Source organism: Gymnoscopelus microlampas (genome assembly GCF_963454915.1).
Source record: "Gymnoscopelus microlampas genome assembly, chromosome: 24".
NCBI classification, from domain to species: Eukaryota; Metazoa; Chordata; class Actinopteri; order Myctophiformes; family Myctophidae; genus Gymnoscopelus; species Gymnoscopelus microlampas.
This window is the reverse complement of record NC_139961.1, coordinates 13,957,977-13,980,906: the sequence shown is the minus strand read 5'-3', so window position 1 is coordinate 13,980,906 and position 22,930 is coordinate 13,957,977. Positions and strand designations below refer to the sequence as shown.

At 44.9% G+C, this 22,930-nt stretch overlaps 1 protein-coding gene across 6 annotated transcripts in view; it reads left to right on the top strand.

The window, feature by feature from the left end:
• Window positions 1–22,930, top strand: part of dmd (dystrophin) — a 555,891-nt gene that overhangs the window by 195,201 nt on the left and 337,760 nt on the right. For all 6 annotated transcript variants that reach the window (XM_084050679.1, XM_084050677.1, XM_084050678.1 and 3 more), the window contains exon 9: window positions 10,166–10,404. In XM_084050679.1, the coding sequence (XP_083906805.1) occupies window positions 10,166–10,404 (239 nt within the window). The remainder of the gene's footprint in view (window positions 1–10,165; window positions 10,405–22,930) is intronic.

Below are 22,930 nucleotides of genomic sequence, written 5' to 3'. Positions count from 1 at the left end.
ATGTCTTCATCACTTCAACCCTGGCATCCATATTTCGTGCATATTATTATTGGCAAAACGTTTCTATTATTACTTATTTGGGAGGGTGGGGGATTTCAAATTCAGTCAGACTCTTACATCAAGATGAAACCGCTTATTGCAGTGGTATTGCATTTGGTGGTGTGGCTCTGCTCCTGTGATGCGTCAGAACGATGACAGACTGTGAAACCGCAACGTCCCCTCCCCGTTCAGAGCATAAATATTCACAGATACTGTAGCACATGATAACAGTCATACTGTATGATCCAGACACAGGACAGAACCTAAAGGAATATACAGAAAGGAAAATAACCTGATACAATACATAATGAACTGGCATTGAATTCCATTCTGACATACGTGAAACCTGTGGAAGTGGAGGGAGTTTGTTCACTGACAAGCCTTTGCTCTTCCTCAGCATTATTAAAGACCTCTCTAGACCAGGTGTCTTCAACAGGGGGTCCTCAGGGTTACTACAGGGGGTCCGCCAAATCTTTGTGCGATATGATCTTTTTTTTTTACCTTAACCACTTGAACCCTAGCATCCTTTTTCTGAGGAGAACTTTAGCCAAAAATAGCAGATCTACAAGTAGATCTGCTATTTTTGTTATAGGTGTAGAGGGGAAAATAGCAGACCACGTAAACACAAGTTGAATCTGAAACACAATTTTATACAATATAGAGGGGGTCCCTGCTTCATCTCTCTCTCAGCTAGCTGGTCCTTGGGCTGAAAACGTTGAAGACCCCTGCTCTAGACCATATACTTTCCTACGTATCTATTGAGTGCCTCGATAGGAATCACTGAATTCTCTTTTCGCTCACCTTCGGCAAAAAAAGTCTTGTATATTAAAGGGCTTACGTGATTAACGGTGTTGCAACCCAGCCTAGGGGTCACCAGGTTCAACGTAAAAGTGGACTCCATCCTTCCCAGTCCCCAAACACAGCCAGGCAACACTGGTTTACAGCCCAAAAAACCCTAGCCCTCAGGGACGTGCACAGATAGACTCTTATAGACGCCCTTTGCCCTCTTGACCAGAAGTGCCCTTTTGAAAAAAGGGCACTTTGTTTTTTAAGTTTACAGCAGGGGTCTTCAACAGGGGGTCCGGGACCCCTAGGGGCCCTCAGAGTTACTACAGGGGGTCCGCCAAATCTTTATATGATTTTTCTTTTTACCATAACCACTCGAAACCTAGCATCCCTTTTCTGAGGAGAACTTTTGCCAAAAATAGCCGTTCTACAAGCCCACAACGCCTCGCGCTGCGAGGCGTTGTGGGCTTGTAGAACGGCTATTTTTGACAAAGAGGTATAGGTGTAGAGTGAAAAAAGAGCAGACCAAGTAAACAAAAAAAAGTATAATTTACTTGAGCACCTGCCCCTCAAAATGTCTGTGCACGCCACTGCTAGCCCTTATTTTAGGAACAACTTCAGTGTGGGCCCATGCTATGGCCATAAATTCCTAATAACAAAAACAAAATCCTACTCTTACCTTTACCATGAATGAACAAAAACGCAGACTTATCAAGTATAATGGGGGGCGGCAGTGGCTCAGGGGTTGAGTGGCCGGTACAGCGGCCGGATGGAACCATGAGGTTCCCAGTTCGATCCCGCGCTCCCCCAGAGTTAGTGTCGAAGTGTCCTTGAGCAAGATGCTGAATCCCTATATTGCTCCCGATGAGCAGGTTGGTGCCTTACATTAGCCTGGCGTAGCTAGACTATATCACTGCATGGATATGAGTCTTGTGCTTCCATGAGGACGTTTTTTTTTCCCAAGGGGCGGGATCAAAACAATGGCCCTCGACGCAATTGGTTAGACCTACAACCAACTACCAATTACAGTCTCCCATATTCGAACACTGGGCCCTGATTGGTTACCCACGTCTTCTGGAGTAGGAAATGGATTCTCTATGGCATTGGTTCTCAAAGTGGGGTCCAGGGACCCCCAGGGGTACTTGAGGGGGTTCCAGGGGGTCCCCAGCTAAATGATGGACAGGAACCAAATGGAACCTTATGGGTCTGTAACTCTGAGAGTGTACAAATGGAACCAAACGGACCCTAACGGGTCCATTTGGTTCCATTTGTACACTCTCAGAGTTAAATTAACATTGATTTTACAATATGAATTGGGGTCCCAGAGATATAAATGACATTAAATGGGGGTCCGTAGCCTAATGTATGTCAAACTGAGGGTCCTTTAAATTGAAATGGTTGAAATCACTGCTAGAGAGCCGTAAAAATCTTCTATTATGGGGGTCCCTGGCTTATCTTTTCAAATGGGGGTCCACGGGCTAATAAGTATCTATTTGGGGGTCCTTGGCACAAAAAAGTTTGAGAACCACTGCTCTATGGAGCGGTGCCAGACCCAAATCGCAGAGTGCAAATTTTTTTTGCACTCGCAGACTCGTTCAGATTCTTACATGGCTTCCTCCGCCGTGAATGTGTGTGTGAATGGGTGAATGTAATGCACAATCTACAGTACGTAAATCGCTTTGGATGAAAGCGCTATATAAATGCACCATTTACCATTTAGCATAAACTAAAGAAAAACGGGAAACAAACGTGCTAATAAAAATAAGGGCTGCAAATTGAACGGAACTTGAACCCATAGCAATTCTATAAATAACTAGCGAACACAGAAGCAGAGTGCTGGTGAGTTTGGAGGGAAGACATCTGGGGGACTGGTGACAGCCAAGCTTTAGAGTTGAGCCTTGGTCACAGGAGCCAATCACCAGCTGGGTTCCACCTGGTAATTAACCCATTAAGACCGGGAACGCATCACGTGTCATTTTTAGATTTCTTTGGGCTATTAAAAAATAGCAGATATACAAGCTCATAGCACTTAAGCGAACATATTTTTACTAAAATCTTTGCTTCTGGGGGATTCTACAAATGTCTTCAAAATATTAACAGTTTTTTGTTTGTTGAAAAAACTTATGTTATGCAATATATCAGTGGTTCTCAAACGTTTTCATGTCAAGGAACCCCAAAATTCTATGTATTTCGCCGCGGACCCCCATCTGAAAATAAGTCGTTCCAGAGACCCCTAGACCCAAAGATTTGAGTTAAAAATGTGTATATATATTCAAAGATTTGCACACATTTTCACGCCTTTATTTCCAAAAATAGCAGATCTACAAGCTCATAGCACGGCACGAGTGCCGTGCTATGAGCTTGTAGATCTGCTATTTTTTAATAGCCAGAGAAATCTAAAGTGACACAAGATGCGTTCCGGGTCTTAATGGATTAACCACTCACACTCAGACACAATCAGTCACCATTCACACCAGCTGGCAATCAATCAGTCTCTCATCACCGCTCATTCACCCGTACGCATGGCGGAAATAGACATGCGGAGGGCAAGACAGCATGGGGAAATACACATAATGACCCCTAGGGTCATAGCAATGGCAATTGCCTTCAAAAGTATGAGGAGGACTGGCCAAACGCTCGCTGGAGCACACTCGCCCACCACCACCACCACCACCGCAGAGAGCCAGGGGGTTCGATCCCCAGCAGCAAGCTTCCTTCCCGGGCTTGGCCAGGAAGGCGCTCAAGTGTGGGCACACACAGTGGGCACACAGTGGGCATCGCGGTCGGGAAGCCGGTGGGCGAGGGACCATGTCCTTGTCGCTGCACGAGTGTAGTCGGTGTTGCCATGTGCGCTTATTGTAAGCGACTTGGGGGGGCTTGTTCTTCTGTAAAGTCGCTTGTATATATTGGTGGTTGACGATTTTTGGGCATGCTTCCTGATGTTGTTTAAACCACTGGTTCTCTAACATTATTCATGTCAAGGAACGCCCAAATTAATGTGCATTTGTCCGCGCATTCCCCATCTGAAAACCTTTTGTGCCAGGAACCCGCATACCAGATGTGTGTTGTTGACATGTTTCACAAACATCCCCCTTTTTTTCACTTTTTCCCCAAGATTTTTTTGAAAACAGCAGATCTACAAGGTCACAATGCGTCGCACCGCGGCGCGTTGTGAGCTTTTAGATCGGCTATTTTCAATTAGCCGATGTGCATATAGGTTTAAAGTGACCTATTAGAGCACCGAAGTCTGACGTAATTTACACATCCTAGGTTTGTCTACCCAAAAACAACTGACAGTGATTAAACGCTAATGTTACTTCCGCCAAATTAGTTACATTTTCACCAGAAACAGACTGTATCAAATATAAGTGACTGACTATCATAAACGATACAGAACCTCCTCCCTGACAATAACGCCAGGACAGTTTGTTTATTTTTGGACCACAATTCTTATATGAGACGATTCTATGATGACCCAATGCTATTCTCCATAGAGAAATTACTTTACGAACCTGGGGATGAACGAGTGACGTCAGGACTTCTGTACTCTATTAGTCGCTTCTTTTGGCCTTGTTTTCATAGACCTGGTTGCTTGATTATTTCTCTCACAAAATCCGGCGACCATGCTAGTAGTGACCCCCCCCCCCCCCCCCCCCCCTGCCGAATCCCCTCATTTTCAGGTGAAAAGGAGCAGGCTGTTGACTCTATGTTTACTGGAAGGAGGCATCACCCTCCCCAGACAGTAGAGGTTGGCAGTGACAGGGACCACAGTACACAAGAGTGGATGTGGGGGGGGGGGGGGGGTTTGGCAATGACTGAAGTGAGAAGAAAAGAAAGAAAACAAGGACTGGCCAGAATATGGTCACTGCCTGACTTGGCCGGCAAGCTTGTCAAAATCCATATGACATTTTGCGATGTGTTTTTGAGTGGTGCCAACCACTCCTATATCTGACTTTGTCTGTGTGTCCGTCCGTATGTCCAATAAACAAACATTGATGACAACATCAATACGGGGCTCATCAAAGGCACCACTCTCTTCACACAGGGTGTGATTTTTTTTTACATAAACAAATGCCCTATTTGAAAATGGCCGATTTACAAGCTTTTTCAAAAGATTTGTATACATTGCATACTTTTTAAAACTGGTGAAATGGAACATTCTGCATGAGTACTTTCTGCTTTTGTTACTTTAAGTACATTTTGATGCCAATACTTTTGTACTTTTACTCAAGTAGATTTTGAATTCCGGACTTTTACTTGTAACAGAGTATTTCTACATTGCTGTATTGATACTTTTACTTAAGTAAAACAATTTAATATTTTTTTTCTCACCACTGACACACACACACACACACACACACACACACACACACACACACACACACACACAGGTAACGGCAAAGCGTCTCCATAGCGGGCGATAATGCAGAGTGTGTGATTGGATCACATAATGGTTCCGGATAAGGCGTTCCGGATGTGATTGCCAGGATAACAGCAGGTGTGGTTTTGTCAGTGAAGGTCTTGGAAGGAGTGTGTGTGTGCGTGTGTGTGCGTGTGCGCGCGTGTGTGCGTGTGTGTGTGTGTGTGTGTGTGCACGTGTGTGCGTGATGGACAGCAGTCTGTGAGGATGGGAAGGTGTGTGTGTGTGTGTGTGTGTGTGTGTGTGTGTGTGTGTGTGTGTGTGTGTGTGTGTGTGTGTGTGTGTGTGTGTGTGTGTGTGTGTGTGTGTGTGTGTGTGAGTGTGTGTGTGTGTGTGTGATGGACAGCAGTCTAATCCCAGGTAGATAGGCATGTCACAACGTACAGACATCACATCCTCATCTCTGTCTCTCTCTCGCTCTCTATCACACACATGCATGCACACACACACACACACACACACACACACACACACACACACACACACACACACACACACACACACACACACACACGTGGACTTAAGTCATGGAGCCGTTTATCTTGCCCAGGCAGCAACACAGATTTCTCTCCGCAGCCTGTCATACTCATAGATGTATTGGTCATACAGGATAGTAGTACGTACTCATACACACGCACACACACGCACACACGCACACACGCACACACGCACAGACAGAGGTTTGTATTTTTAACCGTAAGCCGGTTAAAAATAGCAGAAATAGCAGATCGGGCCTACTCTGTGTGGAGTTTGCATGTTCTCCCCGTGTCTCCCAGGGTAGTTAATACCCTCACAAAAACATGTAGTAATCCTGGTCACTATACTGACTCCCCCTGGTCAGCCGGGGCGCCTGATGGAGGAGAAGGGAACTGGTTGGAATAACGTGTTCCTTCCACGCGCTATGTCCAACCAGGGAAACTCCCCCCTGTCGGGTGATAAGAAGCGGCCTGCTTGCTCCTCATGCATTGAAGGAGGCATGAGCTTCAGCTTGGGCTCTCCCTAGGCTGGCAGAGGGTAGGTAGTGCCCAGGATTACATAGGCAATTGGCACTGGGTGAAAAAATGTGGGTTACAAAATCGTGGGATAAAAATTATAAGAAAAAAAAAATAGCAGATCTACAAGCTCGCAACGCGTCACGCTGCGATGCGTTGTGAGCTTGTAGATCTGCTATCTATCCGGTGCACGACACCAACGCACAACAGAATATGAATCAGGCATGGCTCCTAAGCGTGCGTGTGTGCGCGCACGCACGCACACACACACACACACACACACACACACACACACACACACACACACACACACACACACACACACACACACACACACACACACACACACACACACACACACAGAGCGGCCCTATAGCCACTGAATTTCCCCTGCAGGATTAACTAACTCTCTCACCTTCACAGTCTCTTTTAATTCTGTTTCTTTTTTCCTCTCTCTCTCTCTCTCTCTCTCCCTCCCTCCCTCCATCTCTTCGTCTGTTTTTTCCCGAGGTAATTTCTCTAGTCTGCTGTTCATTTGGAGCATCCATTGCTATGCCGTCGGGCACATCGCTGTGAACAAGTCCACTAGTCTTTACTCATTAGGGTTTTTGTTTCCTCTCTCTCTCTCTGCCTGTCTCTATCCCAGTGGTTCCCAAAATGGGGGTCGGGGCCCCCTGGGGCGGTCCCCAAATAATGTTGGGGGGGGTCCCCAGATGATTTAGTTTAATGTGCATGTTAATGTGTGTTTTCTCACTCAACAGTAAACAAACCAACTAGGGCTGGGACTCGATTAAAAAAAATAATCTAATTAATTAGAGGCTTTGTAATTACTGAATCTAAATTAATCGCATGTTTAATCGCATATCAATATTTGACCTGAGAAGCAATTTCTTTTCAGTTAAAACAGATTTTGGTACATGAGTGAATCAATGAGTGAATACATAAGTTTAAGCAACAAAAAATTGTTCTGCACACAACCGTGTTTTTATCCACGCTTCAATCAGAGAGTTTTTTAAATCTAAATGTCCCATCCACTGGGCCAAGCAAAGCAGTCTGATCGGCTTCTTGTCCCATCGCGTGCACTGGGGTGTGTTGGCTGTTGGTTGGTGCACTGGTATGATCGGTACGCCTGAAACTCGTCCAGTTTCAGGCGTGGTGCATAAACTACGCGCGATTAAAATGCGATTAATGTTTTTAATCGCGTTTCTGTAATTAATTAATCTAAATTAATCAGTTAAAGTCCCAGCCCTAAAACCAACATACAGTGTAAGTGTATACAGGGTATCTGCACATTTATAAAGTTACAATTCAATGACTTTTAAGACTTTTTTTAATACCAAATTGGCCAAATTGTCAAATATTGCGTAAGAAAGAGGCAAACATTGTGAAAATAGCCGATCTACAAGCTCACAACGCCTCGCAGTGCCAGGCGTTGTGAGCTTGTAGATCGGCTATTTTCACAATATTTATCTGTGGAACCGAGTCAAACTAAATATAATACCAACAATTCCAAATGCTTTTGAGGGTGGGGTTCCCCAGTTGAAATATGATTATCTTGGGGGGTCCCCAGTTCAAATACGATTATTTTGGGGGGTCTCTCCAGTTCAAATACGATTATTTTGGGGGGTCTCTCCAGTTCAAATATGATTATTTTGGGGTCTCTCCAGTTCAAATACTGTATGATAATTTTGGGGGGTCGCCTGAAAAGTTTGGGAACCCTTGCTCTATCCCCCTCTCTTCTTTCATTCTTTCTGTCTTTCTTCCTCTGTCCTTCTCTCATGTCATTCTGGCTCTCTTTGTGGGTCCCTTCTACAGTATTTCTTTCACCGAGCCGATCTCTCTCTCTCTGCATGGCGTCCGGTTATCTGCTCTGTCTGGGAACCCGGATAACAATCTGTCTCTATTAGTTTGGTCTGAGCTGCACTGAGTGACCGCCAGCCTCCGCTGTCACCTCGCTGTCAACAGAATCTATGCAGCATCTAACAGCAACTATACCGCTGCTTTTTTTTTTGTCCCTCTCTGTTTTTTTCTCCCAGCGGGTTTTGAGCTAGAGCAGTGGTTCTCAACCAGTGGTCCGGGGACCATCAGTGGTCCTTGGGGGGGGGGGGGGGGGGGGATTGGGGGGGGTTACCAGGGGGTTCTCAGCGATATTAGTTAACATAGCGTCACAATCATTTTAACCACTTAGCTTTGGCTATTCAAAAATAGCAGATCTGCTATTTTTTTTATCGTGTACTGCAAATTGGAAATACTCCAGTAAAGTAAAACTACCTTATAATTGTACTGACGTACAGTACTTAGTAGAGTATTCAAAAAAAGTAATAAAAAATGAAAAATTCTGCACGTCATACTACGTATGTAGCGTAACAGGGTAGGACACACCACTGGAGGAACCCCATGTAGTGAAGATTATCCTAACATAATCCTATTGTACAATGGCTTCTTTTTTTTTATCACCAAAGCTGTGGTCTGTAATGTGCATAGAACCACTGTTAGGGGGACTCGGGTGGCAGCCCACCACCGCGGGAGTCTGGGGGGGGGGGGTTCGAATCCTCCCACTTTTGAATAGCGCGGCACCGAGTGCCACGCTATGAGCTTGTAGTTCTGCTATTTTTGAAAAATCATGAACATTTTCGCAAATCTTTGAATATCTATGTTTTTTAAGCAAACATTTGTAACTCAAATATTTGCTTCTTGGGGTTCCTGGAACAACATATTTTGAGATGGGGTTCCGTGACCAAATACATATAATTTTGGTCGTCCTTGACATGAAAAAAGTTTGAGAACCACTGATATCACAGCAACATATGCTTTTCAGAAAACCGTTTTTAGAAGACATTTGTATACAGATGTGCCACTTCAAAACTTCACACGTTACTGTTCTTTCCCTGAAAGTGCCCTGAAAATGCATTTTTTTTCCTCCCTGTTCTGCCCTGAAAGGGCACTGTTTTGCCCCTGAAAAGAAGTTGTCACTACACACCCCTGTTTTTCCCTTCAACAGACATCCATATACATGAGAACAAAAGAATGTGTGTCAGACTCATTGTGAGGCGAAAGGTGATTTGAAGAGGTCCTTGACCAGTTGCTCAATTTAATTAGCATCATAAAAGCAGTGATCATCAACATAATTCAGCATTTTAAATGCCCTTCTTTCTCCCTCTTATTGCCCTGGGAATCCCCTGAAAATTTACTGTCTTGGCGATGGCAGGACATGTGAAGTTTTGAAATGGCACATCTGTAGATGTGTTCCCGGATTGAATACGTTAATAGAAACTCCAATCGATCCTTTCCAAAAAATGGATTGAATACAGAGGTCTTGTGGGGTCTTTTCTCTGAATGTGTGGACAGATCTGTCATGGAATGAATAACAATAAAAGGTTCTGGTCGACCGTTTGACCGCTGCGCCCGCTCTGCACGTTCCATCAGCCTCATGGCTTGGAGGGAGGAATTATTGTTCAAAGTCATTTGGTGCACTTTGTTCAGTGAAGTCATCACTCTGGCTGCAATAGTGCAGCAGCTGTGCTAGAAACAGTGGTTCCCAAGCTGGGGGTCGGCAACTCCCAGGGGAATCCCCAAAGTATTTTGTGGGGGGTCCCCAGATGATTAGCTTAATGTGTTTTCTCACCCGACAGTAAACAAACCAACATACAGTGTATATACATAGTGCTCTGCACATTTATAAAGTTAAGCGTTTAAATGGAGCCGGTGGAGAGAGTATCTCACCTCTCACTCTGTCTAGTCTTCAAGATCTATAGATCTATTCAAAAGACTATGACTAAAACTAAATCAAAATTTGCTGTCAAAATCAACACTGCTGTGCCCCCATCTCAAAAAATATTTTGAGTACTTTTTCCACCACTGGTCATACCTAACTCTCCCCCCTCTCTCTCTCTCTCTCTCTCTCTCTCTCTCTCTCTCTCTCACACAGACGTGGCGGTGGCTCACCCCGACAAGAAGAGCGTCATCATGTACGTGACGTCCCTGTTCCAGGTGCTGCCGCAGAGCGTCACCATGGAGGCCATCCAGGAGGTGGAGCTGTTGCCGCGCGGCACGCCCACCATGCCGCGGCGGGCCACGCCCATCAGCGCCGTCAGCAGCGCCCGGGTCACCACGAGCAGCACCGAGGAGCACTACCAGATCCAGACGCAGCAGCGCTACTCACAGCAGGTCAGAGAGAGAGAGAGAGAGACGCGTGTGGGCGCGCACACACACACACACACACACACACACACACACACACACACACACACACACACACACACACACACACACACACACACACACACACACACACACACACACACAACACACACGCACCAACACACTCTCACTCCACAAAATAGCCAGTGTATATATACCATATACACATTTACACTGGTATCTATGCACAGCAGCCATTTTGGAGAAAAATTGGGCCTCTTCTTACTTACCTTCACAGGAGTTACCAATGATACTAATGAAGGCTCTGTTCCAGTGTGGTCAAACAGAGGCAGGGTGCTGATATTGTGCATGTTGGCTCACTAGAAACACTAGTGGGTCTCAAAGTGTGGTCCAGTGACCCTCATGGTTCCTTGAGAGGGCGTAAAATGGTGTACAAATGGAACCAAATGGACCCTCCCGGGTCCATTTGGTTCCATTTGTACACTCTCAGAGTTATAGGGGTCCTTGAAATTAAAAAGTCTGAGAACCACTGTGCTACACTAAATGGAACAGAGCCTTCATTAGTGTCATTGGTAACACCTGTGAAGGAAGTAAGGAAGGGGCCCTATTTCTGTCCAATATGGCTGCTGTGCATAGAGCCTATTACCAAAAGGAAAAGTACTAAAATGTTTGAAAATAGCAGATCTACAAGCTTACAACGTGTCGCGTTGTGAGCTTGTAGATCACACATGCACACACACACACACACACACACACACACACACACACACACACACACACACACACACACACACACACACACACACACACACACACACACACACACACACACACACACACACACACACACACACACACACACACACACACACACACACACACACACACACACACACACACACACTGTAGTGGTTTCTTGGGACAAGAGTGAGACACGCGCGCGGGCGCTCCACTAAGCGACAATGTCATTGTTTCCATGGCAGCTGTGGGGCATCACCACCAGGCTAGCATGACATGTGGTTACCATAGCAACGCGCCATCTCAGGGTTCTCCGCGGTCGATTCCAAGTCCTCCTCCTCCTCCTCAACAAGACTTTTTGTGTGTGTGTGTGTGTGTGTGTGTGTGTGTGTGTGTGTGTGTCCCTCTGTCCCTCACCATGGGGGAGATGGCACCGTTGCTATGGTTACCGTTGCGTGGCTTGCTATACAGTGATGATGGGATCATTTTGTAACGGTCATCATTACAACTTCACCGTTGTGATGATGAAACGTACTGTATGCCATGTTGTTCTGTCTCTCTTTTTTTTTCTTTTTCTTTCAGCCTTTTTGTTTTGCATGTATGTGCTTAGCCGTGTCTGTGTGGAAATGGATTTTTTTTTTAAAGCTGCCCGGAGCGCTCCCAAAAGAACGCAATAGGCTCTATGCACGGCAGCCATATTGGAAATAAATTGGGCCTCATTTTGTCCCCATTTTCAATCCCCATTTGGTCCATTTGGAAGCTGGTTGGGGACATTAATCTCTCAAGAAAGATTCTGCTATAACAGCAGAATCTGTCAGCACCACTGTCAGCACCACTGTCAGCACCACTGCCCCTAAACATGTACTGTAGTGTTGTTGTTGTTGTTAGTAGGAATAAACACAAGAAGCACCCGGGAGGAAGTGGACTAGGAAAGGGGAGGGGCCAAACTGAGTTCCTGTCTCTAAAATCGGCGATCAAAAACCGGCGAAAGTGGCCGTTTTCAAGAGGTTTTGGCCATTATCTCTGGAACGGAAGGTCCATTCTGCTCAGTTCAAACCTTGTTGGGTGCGTGACTTTGAGGACATTAATCACGCTATGACATGTTCGGGTTATTTGGGTTTTCTAGGGGAGGCGAGATCTTAGTTGGGCAGGCGACCGCCTGTCCTGCCTCTACAGTGGGTACGCCTCTGGGGGACATACAGATGTGACAATCCAATGTTTCAGAGAGCCTGCCACTTCAGTGAAACATCAGTGAAATCCAAGCATAGTCACGGACAAAGGGGGGGGGGTTTGCCAAGTGTGAAATGGTGCCAGGTGCGCATTGGCCTCTTTTCACACTAGGCAAATCAGACACGACAAAGAGGGGGTTGGCCTTTCAGGAATAGTGAAGAGAAGTATGTATGACATAGTAAGTGATTTGGGATCGAGCACGGTGTCACCATGTTATGGTTTATATCACCTAACTTAAAATGGTAATATGACTCCTTTAAGAAGATGCTTGTGCACTGAGGGATTACCAGAGTCAGAGGGATTAGCCGCGGCGCTCACAGAAATGTGCTCCAGACACATTTATGTAGCACAGCACACGGGCAGCGGCGCGTGGAACAACGGACTCGTTTCAGCACAAAGCCTACTTCAGTCATACAGCCATGTCACAAAGTCGTGTGTGCACACAGATGCGACATTTGAGAATTTCAAAGGGCCTCGTGCCCTCGGCAAGCCGTGGGCAAGTCGGCGGGAAATCCAAACCTTTTCATGGGGAAAGTGTGACATTTTGCCAGGTGTGAAATGGTGTCATTTCAAACAAACGCTATCAGGCACGAATAGGGGAGGGGGGAGGACTGTGACTTTTCAGGGAACTTTCAGGGAAAGATCAGGGAAGTATCTATATGGTGGCTTTATCCAAAGCGCTTTACAATGTGCATTAATTACATCCACCCATTCACGCTCACTCTCATTCACACACGGACGGCGATGTGTGAGCTTGTAGATTTGCTATTTTTGAATTGCCAACATATGAATGGATTAAGTGGTTATGCCGTATTAACATGTTTTGCTGGGGACCCCCTGGGATCCCCCCAAGGACCCCTGGCGGTCCGCGGACCCCACTTTTAGACCCACTGGCCTACACTAGGCCCCCCTCCTTTTGTTCCTCTCTGCACCAAAGCCGACAATACCACAAGCTTACAAACACGTCCTATTTTCACTGAATGTTCACCTAATATGACATGTCCAGAACGGAGGATGTTACTGTAGAGTTCATGAGAGAGAGAGAGAGAGAGAGGGATAAGGCACAAGCATAATGACGCAGGATTTAGCAGTCTGGTGTTTCGGAAGCAGTTATGGTGGTAATAACACATTATTAAATGGCAGAGCTGTGTGTACAGTATACGTCAGCACTGAAAACACACGCTCAATTGCCTTCCTTTCAACCAGAACCCATTTTCTTTAGCTTCACACTGCTGAAGAAGGCAAGGCTTGTTTCTGCCCAGGGCCAAGGGTGCCTGTGGCATCGTCCCCGTGTGCCTCCAGGGTGTCACCGCACGTTGTATCACTGCAGTTCCTCGATACGAGGGGGGAATGTTTAACCCATTAAGACCTGAGGCGATTCTTTAAAAATCTAAATCCAAACAGTTTTTGGAGAAAAAAAACTAAAAACGTTTTTTTTCAAGATTTTTCAAAAATAGCAGATAATACAAGCTCGTAGCGCGGCACTCGGTGCCGCGCTATGAGCTTGTATATCTGCTATTTTTGAATAGCCAAAGAAATCTAAAGTGACACAGATGCGTTCCAGGTCTTTAAAGGGTTAAATAATTAGAGTTGACACACACACACACACACACACACACACACACACACACACACACACACACACACACACACACACACACACACACACACACACACTCCGCCCAAACCCCTAAACGGAAGTACAGTATACAGCTACAAAATGAAAGTGAGTTGGATGACAGCCAAATTGCCCAGGAAGCAAGCAGGCCATATTTACCGCTGTCTGGTGATTGCAGCGCACAGCTATACAGAACTGCCATAGACACACCATAGATAGAGAAAACCCCCCCCAGGGGGGTCGTATTCAAACAGCTTTTCACGAGAGATGTGCTAATCGATGTGACATTAAACAACGGCCGCGTGGACATGGGGGGGGTGGGGTTGCGGAGCCTGACGTACGTCTCTCTCGAGGGACGGGCGGGCGATTTCCCCCCACCCCATCAATCCGATTCCCCCCTGCCGTAACACGACAGCCTGGAAAGCGGTGGTGGGAGATAGGAAGGGAGGGGGGTGGGCACGACGCAGGTGGTGCACATTAGAAACAGGCTTTCACGCTGTCACCGCCGGAGGTACTGTATAAGCCTGCGTTTCACGATCCGTTCAGTGTTGCCAGGTTTCGCGAGAGTAACAAGCAACCATCTGTATGTCTATGATGACGACACGGCCAAAAAAAAGCAACTTGGGGTCAGTCGAGCTTTATTGTCTAATGTTGTTTTAGTGGTTCTAACATTTCCTTGTCAAGGACCCCCAAATTAACATGTATTTGGTCACGGACCCCCATCAGAAGATATTGAGTGCCAGGGACCTCCCCCGCCATACAGGATTTGTGTTGTAAAATGTTGAAAAAAAGATTCCAGATTTTTCACTTTTATAAAATATACCGTAAGGGTTAAAGTCGATGAACTAAAGCAAGCCCAAATAAGATAAGTACACTTCAGAAACAAGCCCCCCCCCCCCAAAAAAAAAAGAATCCAATATTTACAAGCGACTTTCCAGGAAAGAAAGTTGCTTAACCCGTTGATACCTGAAGCCGATTCTACATGTCTCCTAAATCCCGACAGTATTCTGAAAATAGTGGTGTTCAATCTTTTTCACGTCAAGGACCCCCAAAATGATATGTATTTGGCCGCGGACCCCCATCAAAATATTTTTTTCCAGGGACCCCCAGAAGCAAAGATTTGAGTTAAAAATGTTCGCTTTAAAAAAATATATATTGAAAGATTTGCACACATTTTCACGATTTTACAAAAATAGCAGATCTACAAGCTCGTAGCGCGGCACTCGGTGCCGCGCTACGAGCTTGTAGATCTGCTATTTTTGAATAGCCAAAAGTGTAAAATAATGCTTTTTAGCTCAAATCTAAAAATGACACAGTTCCAGGTCTTAATGGGTTAAGCAGACTCGGCTGGATGATCCACTGGATCCATTCATGCATTCGATTGGCTGATGACAGGTCAGTGTCCTGACGAGTTACCCATAGCGGCGCGGCAAGCCGCCTGCCATGTTCACGGACGACTCAGCGGCGACGGCATTGTCAGGTAGCCCTGCTAATAAGTGTTACTGATCGGATGGGAAGTGACAATACGCACCGGGCCCCTTGTCACGCCGTCATGCAGGTCACGCCGGAATGCGTTGTTGAGCTTGTAGATCGTCCGTTTCCGGTGTGGGAGAGAGACGGCCGGTGCATGACTAAGTATAAGTCGGTCTTCAGGAGCTTGTCGTGTTGATCGGGGGCCGTTCACAGCCCTGTACACGGCAATTTGTATTTGTCACATCACAATTTACAGGTGTGAAAGAGTGGGTGGAATACTTTTTTTCCCGTGTCCAAGCTTCCCACGAATTGCAGTTACATGCATAATAAAAAAGAAGAAAAATATAAAAAAAAAATAGAACAAGTAAAGTAATGGAGCTTATCGTCGCTGTTGGGCAGAAAACTCTTATCTCCAAGTATCAACATTTTTTATGTTTGTTTTTTTTGTTGTCATTTATTGCCCTACTTCATCCTACAAGAGTGTCAAGCTCAAGAAGTGAAAATAGCCGATCTGCAAGCTCACAATGCGTCGCCATGCGACGCATTGTGAGCTTGCAGATCTGCTATTTTCACTATTTCTGAAAAAATAAACAACATATATTTCCATTTACTGAACCTGGAACGGTTTTGGACGTACACGGTTTCCATGCCGAAAAAAGCTATGTTATAATACGACTGACATGGCGACAGGCCTCAGGCCTCTCAGTGTTTCGAGCTTGTAGATCTGCTTATTTTGATGCTTTTTTTTGTGACGCTGTAGGACGATCAAGTGCCGTAGGGCGTTAATGCACAAATACGGAGATAGGAGGTTACCGCCTGACAGCGACAATAGCATGATGCTGCAATATCCCCCCTGGCCTTGACAGTAGCAGCGTGAACAGATTGTGGCCAGGGTGGTGAGTGTCTTTGATCATCCGTTTAGCCCTGGCTGGACGCACACCGCTTGGCATATACTATATGTCCCGGAGGCAGGGGGAGCTTACCTCCCGACAATGTGCTGCTGGGCACTTAACCCATTAAGACCGGGAACGCATCTGTGTAACCACTTATAACCATTATTTTATACTTTGGCTATTCAAAAATAGCAGATCTACAAGCTCATAGCTCGGCACGGAAAATCGTGAAAAATGTGTTAAAATCTTTGAATATATATTTTTAAAGCAATTTTTTTTTTACTCAAATCTTTGCTTCTTCTGGGGGGTCCCTGGAACAACATATTTTGAGATAGGGGGCCAAATACATATCATTTTGGGGGTCCTTGACATGAAACGGTTTGAGAACCACTGATTACAGCAGCAAGTTTTTTTTTCAAAAAACTGTTAGGATTTAGAAGACATTTGTAGAATCCCCAGAAGCAAAGATTTGAGTTACAAATGTTCGCTTTGAAAAATATATATTCAAAGAGTTGCACAAAATATGTTCATGATTTTTCAAAAATGGCAGATCTACAAGTTCATAGCAAGCACGGCACTTGGTGCCGCGTTATGAGCTTGTATATATCTGCTATTTTTGAATAGCCAAAGTATATTATAATGTTTAAAGTGGTTAAAATCTAAAGTGACAGATGCTTTCCCTATCTTAATGGGTTAAAGCTGATATAAGTAGTTTTCTGCTGACATAAGCATTTATTTCTTTTTCTTTTTAAACGTTATTTTATTCTATTCAGACGGCTAACAATGCTCCCTAAAGAAATCTAGTCTCTGTGACACTTCTAGGGGCTGCAGTCTGCATCCAAAACTACTATGTCATCTGTGAGATGCTCTGTCATTGGTCCAGCAATACATGACCACTTGCGACTAACCAATCAGGGTGCCTCTCGTTCGGATCGGTTAGACCTGTCGGTCAATCATTTTCTATGCCGCGCTATGAGCTTGTAGATCTGCTTTTTTTTAAGAATATTAAAAATGTGTGCAAATCTTCGAATACATATATTTTTTAACCCATTGAGACCCCCAAAATTATATGTATTTGGCCGCGGACCCCCATCAAAATATTTTGTTCCAGGGACCCCCAGAAGCAAAGATTTGAGTTAAAAATGTTCGCTTTAAAAAATATATATATTCAAAGATTTGCACACATTTTCACGATTTTTCAAAAATAGCAGATCTACAAGCTCGTAGCGCGGCACTCGGTGCCGCGCTACGAGCTTGTAGATCTGCTATTTTTGAACAGCCCAAAGTGTAAAACAATACTTTTTAGCTCAAATCTAAAAATGAGACAGTTCCAGGTCTCAATGGGTTAAAGCAAACGTTTTTATCTCCCGGTCAAGCACAGAATTGACAGAATTGACTTTAGAATACTAATCACCCACAAAGCCCTCAACAACCAGGCCCCCCGCTACATCTCTGGAGTCATCAAACGCCACGTCCCCTCCCGCTCCCTCAGGTCGGGTGATATGCCAACCTCCTGGACAGGACACCCTCTGGACAAATAAGCGAACCTGGGGTGACAGGGCCTTCTCGGCGGCTGCCCCCACACTATGGAACTCAGTCCCAGCTCACATCAGAGCTGCCCCCAACCTCACCATGTTTAAAACCACACTCAAAACCCACCTTTTGTTTTGTTTACCTTTCTTTTTATAGTTTTAACCTTTTAACTAGTTTGTTGTCTAGTAAGTTGTTTTCTATCTGCTCTGTAAAGCGACTTTGAGTACCTAGAAAAGCGCTATATAAATCATATGTATTATTGTCTCCGCCAGGAGACATTGTTTTCACTTTCCACATGTCAAGCTAACATTGGTCAAGCCTCACGTGACACGTGACAATACGGTGAAATAGTGTGATCTGATTGGCTAGTGACGTATAGCGGCCTATAAATTCATGTGTCACTTTGAAAGAGTCTTAGCCTCTTTCAAAGTGAGGTAAGACAGGAATAATCACGAAATGGCGGATACTGTAACAATTGCATAGGACACTTACACAGACAGGACAGATAGGACACTTATACAGACAGGACGGATAGGACACTTATACAGACAGGACGGATAGGACACTTACATAGACAGGACGGATAGGACACTTATACAGACAGGACGGATAGGACACTTATACAGACAGGACGGATAGGACACTTATACAGACGGATAGGACACTTGTGTCATGTTACTTTGACACAGTAACATGTTCTATTTTTTGTAAGAATTAGAACATAAGAATTAGAACATTCCCAACATTCCCAACACAAGTCTGCTGGCGGAGACTTGTGCTCCGAGGAGCACTTTTTCTAGTTATTATTATTATTATTAACAACTCAAATCTTCTGCTTCTGGGGGTCCCTGGTACAAAAATATGTTGAGCTGGGGGTCCGCGGCCAAATACATATAATTTTGGGGCTCCTTGACATGAAAAAGTTTTGAGCACCACCGATATAGCAACCTACGTTTTTCAGAAAACTCTTAGGGATTTAGAAGACATTTTTAGAATGCGGCCTCAGGTCTTAATGGGATAATGCTAACAAGATAACACACACAAAAAGCCCTGAGGGCCTTGTTTCCACTGTGGTCCTGACATAGCAGGCACAGTGAAGCAGCTCATCAGGATGGCTCTATCATCGTGCTGCTGTTAAGAAAGTCCTCCTGAGATATGCTGGGGTTTCACACTGAATTTACTCAGCCGCCCGAGGCGGTACAGATGTTGAGCCTCGTTTTTCACCACGTGGTGCGGTGGTGTGTGTGTGCGTGCGCGCGCGTGCGTGTGTGTGTGCGTGTGCGTGCGTGTGTGTGTGTGTTCCACCTGACGATGTCCTCGGGGTTGTGACTTAACCTATTAAGACCTGGAACGCACTTGTGTCATTTTTTGATGTGAGCTAAAAAGCATTATTAATTAATTAATTAAGCATTACACTTTTGGCTATTCAAAAATAGCAGATCTACAAGCTCGTAGTGCGGCACCGAGTGCCGCGCTACGAGCTTGTAGATCTGCTATTTTTGAAAAATCGAGAAAATGTGTGCAAATTAATATATTTATATTCTTTTCAAGGGAACATTTTTAACTCAAATCTTTGCTTCTGGGGGTCCCTGGAACAGCATATTTTGAGATGGGGGTCGGCTGCCAAATAAATATCATTTTGGGGGTCCTTGACATGAAAAAGTTTGAGCACCACTAATATAGAAACATAGGTTTTTCAGAAAACAGTTTAGAAGACATTTGTAGAATCGGCTTCAGGTCTTAAAGGGTTAAAGTCGCTGACCTTCTCCGCTGCGACCCCCGTCTGTGTGTGTGTGTGTGTGCGTGTGTGTGTGTGTGTGTGTGTGTGTGTGTGTGTGTGTAGTGGAGCAGCTCCTCGGTTCTTATCGAGGTTGTTCTCCTGATGACACCACTTATCTGACCTCGTCTCTGAAGGCCGTCTTCGAATAAAAGCTTTTTTTCCCCCCAGCAGCTGTCAGAGCACTAAATGAGGACGTGGGGAAAAAAAACAAAAAAAAACGGCATTGACAGTGACTCTCATTCTATGTGCTGACTCCTTTGCACACTTGACTATGCACATCTCCTGCACACTTCTGGAACTGTTGCATATTGATAAGCTAATGTACCTTTCACTATATGTATTTTTGTATCATATATTTATTGTATTGTTATTTCTTCTTACTTTAACTCTTTAACTCCCAGAGTTTTCCAGAAAAGTGTCACACCACTGGCAGCAAAAACGAGCGATTTTACTAACCTTTGGAAAAAAATCATGGAAAATTTAACGTCATCAAGGCGATCGCCTCATTACACGCACGGGGGTCTCGTAGAATCGGGTGGGGGGGGGGGGATGTCCGGTCGCGGTAATCCATTCCATAGTTATGGCCAGTTGAATGTGGCTTGTTTTCGCCCAAAACAACAGGAAGTAGTGAAAATTAGACTTTTATAAATCCTATAACACCACACGAAACCAGCTTCATTTAGTTGTGATCGCGTGATGTCTGGGTGTACTCTTCTTTGGTGATCCTGGGGATCGTTCACAGGCTGCGGAACACAGGCCCACTGAAAACTCAAAATCTTGTCAAACTCGTCAGTGGCAGAATCGAGCAGAATCTGACGAGAAATGTCGTCGGTGGCAGGCAAAGAGTTAATATAGTGTTGCCACTAGGATGCTGCACTTTTTTTTCCCGAAACAAGTCCCAACAACATTTCATTGCGTGCCGTGTTTAAACAGTGGTGCAAAAAAGTACTCAAATGTTTTACTTAAGTAAAAGTATCAATACCGCACTGTAGAAGTACTCTGTTACAAGTAAAAGTCCGGAATTCTAAATTTACTCTGTAAAAGTACAGAAGTATTGGCATCAAAATGTACTTAAAGTACCAAAAGTAAAAGTACAAAACATTTTGAAAATAGCCGATCTACAAGCTCACAACGTGTCGCTAAGCGACGCGTTGTGAGCTTGTAGATCTGCTATTTTCAAATAGCCTATGTATAAAATAGGGCTAAAGTGGTTCATGTATGTTTCGTAATATCATAATGTATATCTGCAAAGTAACTACTGTAGTAACTAAAGTTTTCAAGTAATTGTAGTGGAGTAAAAATACAATATTTGCCTCTGAGATGTAGTGGAGTAGAAGTAAAAGAAATTGGAAATACTCAAGTAAAGTACAAATACCTCAAAATTGTACTTAAGTAAATGTACTTTCCACCACTGACTATAAATAAAACCTTCTTGATTCGTCGTCGATGACGGATCATCAGACCCCACAGAGGAGAGAGAGAGAGAGAGAGGGGGGGCTCAGACGCCAGCCCTGAGGGACTCCTGTGTTGAGGGTCAGTGGGTCTGACGTGGCGCTGCACCGCTCTCACCGCGTCTTGTCGCTCAGACATGCTACCTTGAAGTGTTTTTTTTTTGGGGGGGGGGGGGGGGGCAACAATGGTGTGGACATCTTGAAGCCCGCGGGGAGGAACAACAGCCTGGGTTGAGAGACGAGAGGTTAAAAAAATACCAGCAACATGCTCTGAGGACACGGCCCGGGATAGCAACGAGAGGGCCTGCAGCCGTGCAGATGTTCAACCTGCTTGAAGGCTCTCTGCGCACGTCGTCAGCCTCCCACTTTCAAATTACTTTAATTTTCCTTTTTGAGAACTTTGTTTGTGCAGTGGTTAACCCATTAAGACCCGGAACTGTGTCATTTTTAGATTTGAGCTAAAAAAAGCATTGTTTTACACTTTGGGCTATTCAAAAATAGCAGATATGCAAGCTCGTAGCGCGGCACCGAGTGCCACGCTACGAGCTTGTAGATCTGCTATTTTTGAGAAATCGTGAAAATGTGCGCAAATCTTTTAATATAAATATGTTTAAAGCGAACATTTTTAACTCAAATCTTTGCTTCTGGGGGGTCCCTGGAACAAAATATTTTGATGGGGCTCTGCGGCCAAATACATATCATTTTGGGGGTCCTTGACATGAAAAAGATTGTGCACCACTGATATAGAAACATACGTTTTTCAGAATACTGAGATTTAGGAGACATGTAGAATCGGCTTCAGGTCTCAATGGGGAAAAAGAAGAAGAAAAAAAACATACAGACACAATACACAGATACCCATGTCAATACGCTAAGCAACACCCAATATGCTAAACTACATCTTACAAATAAATGCACCGGATCTTTGTACATACGCGTACATATGTACAGTATGTACGTACGCCTGTAATCCACGGATCTTGAGAACCGTTCTACCAATAGGCTCTATTCACAGCAGCCATATTATGAAGACATTCACAGGTGTTGCCAATGATACTAATGAAGGCTCCGTTCCATTCATGGTCAAACAGAGTCAGGGTGCTGATGTTGTGCATGCATGTTGGCTCACTGGAAACACTCTGCTACACCAGTGGGTCTAAAGTTGGGGTCCAGGGACCCTCATGGGCTTCCAAATGGCCCCTTACGGCTCTGAGAGTTATGGGGGCCTTCAGAGCCTTCATTAGTATCATTGGTAACACCTGTGAAGGAAGTGATAATATGGCTGCTGTGCATAGAGCCTATCTGGGAACCCGCCGTCAAAAAAAAAAAAGAGAAAAAAAAACAGCGCCCTCTGCTGTTTTTTTCCCCTTTGAATCTGACTCTGGGGGTAGCTCCCAATAGACTCTGGATACAGGAAGATCCTTATTATTATACATTTTTGGTAAATGGTGAGGCTCGATAGCGTCTGCCTGAGGGCAGGAGGCGCCGAGACGCGTATCTGGCCGTACTCCTCATGCAGGAGGGGGCTAACCCTGGCTGGTTGGGGGGGGGGGCTGTTTACCTCAAACAGGAGTACATACGGATGGGAGGGAGCCTCTCTATGCAATAGGTTCTCCCTCTGAAGTCTGCTATACAGTCTGCAAGGTAGTTTTTTTTTTTGGTACCAAATAAAGCTTTACTGATCAGATAATAAGTGACAATGAGAAATGGCTCTGGCAGGCCGTTAGGTGAGGGAGTTTGGAGCTGTTGTCTGTTGATCAGACCTCTAACAGCGAGCCCACAGGCCTGCCCCTGCACGCAGCATTTTTTGCGCTCA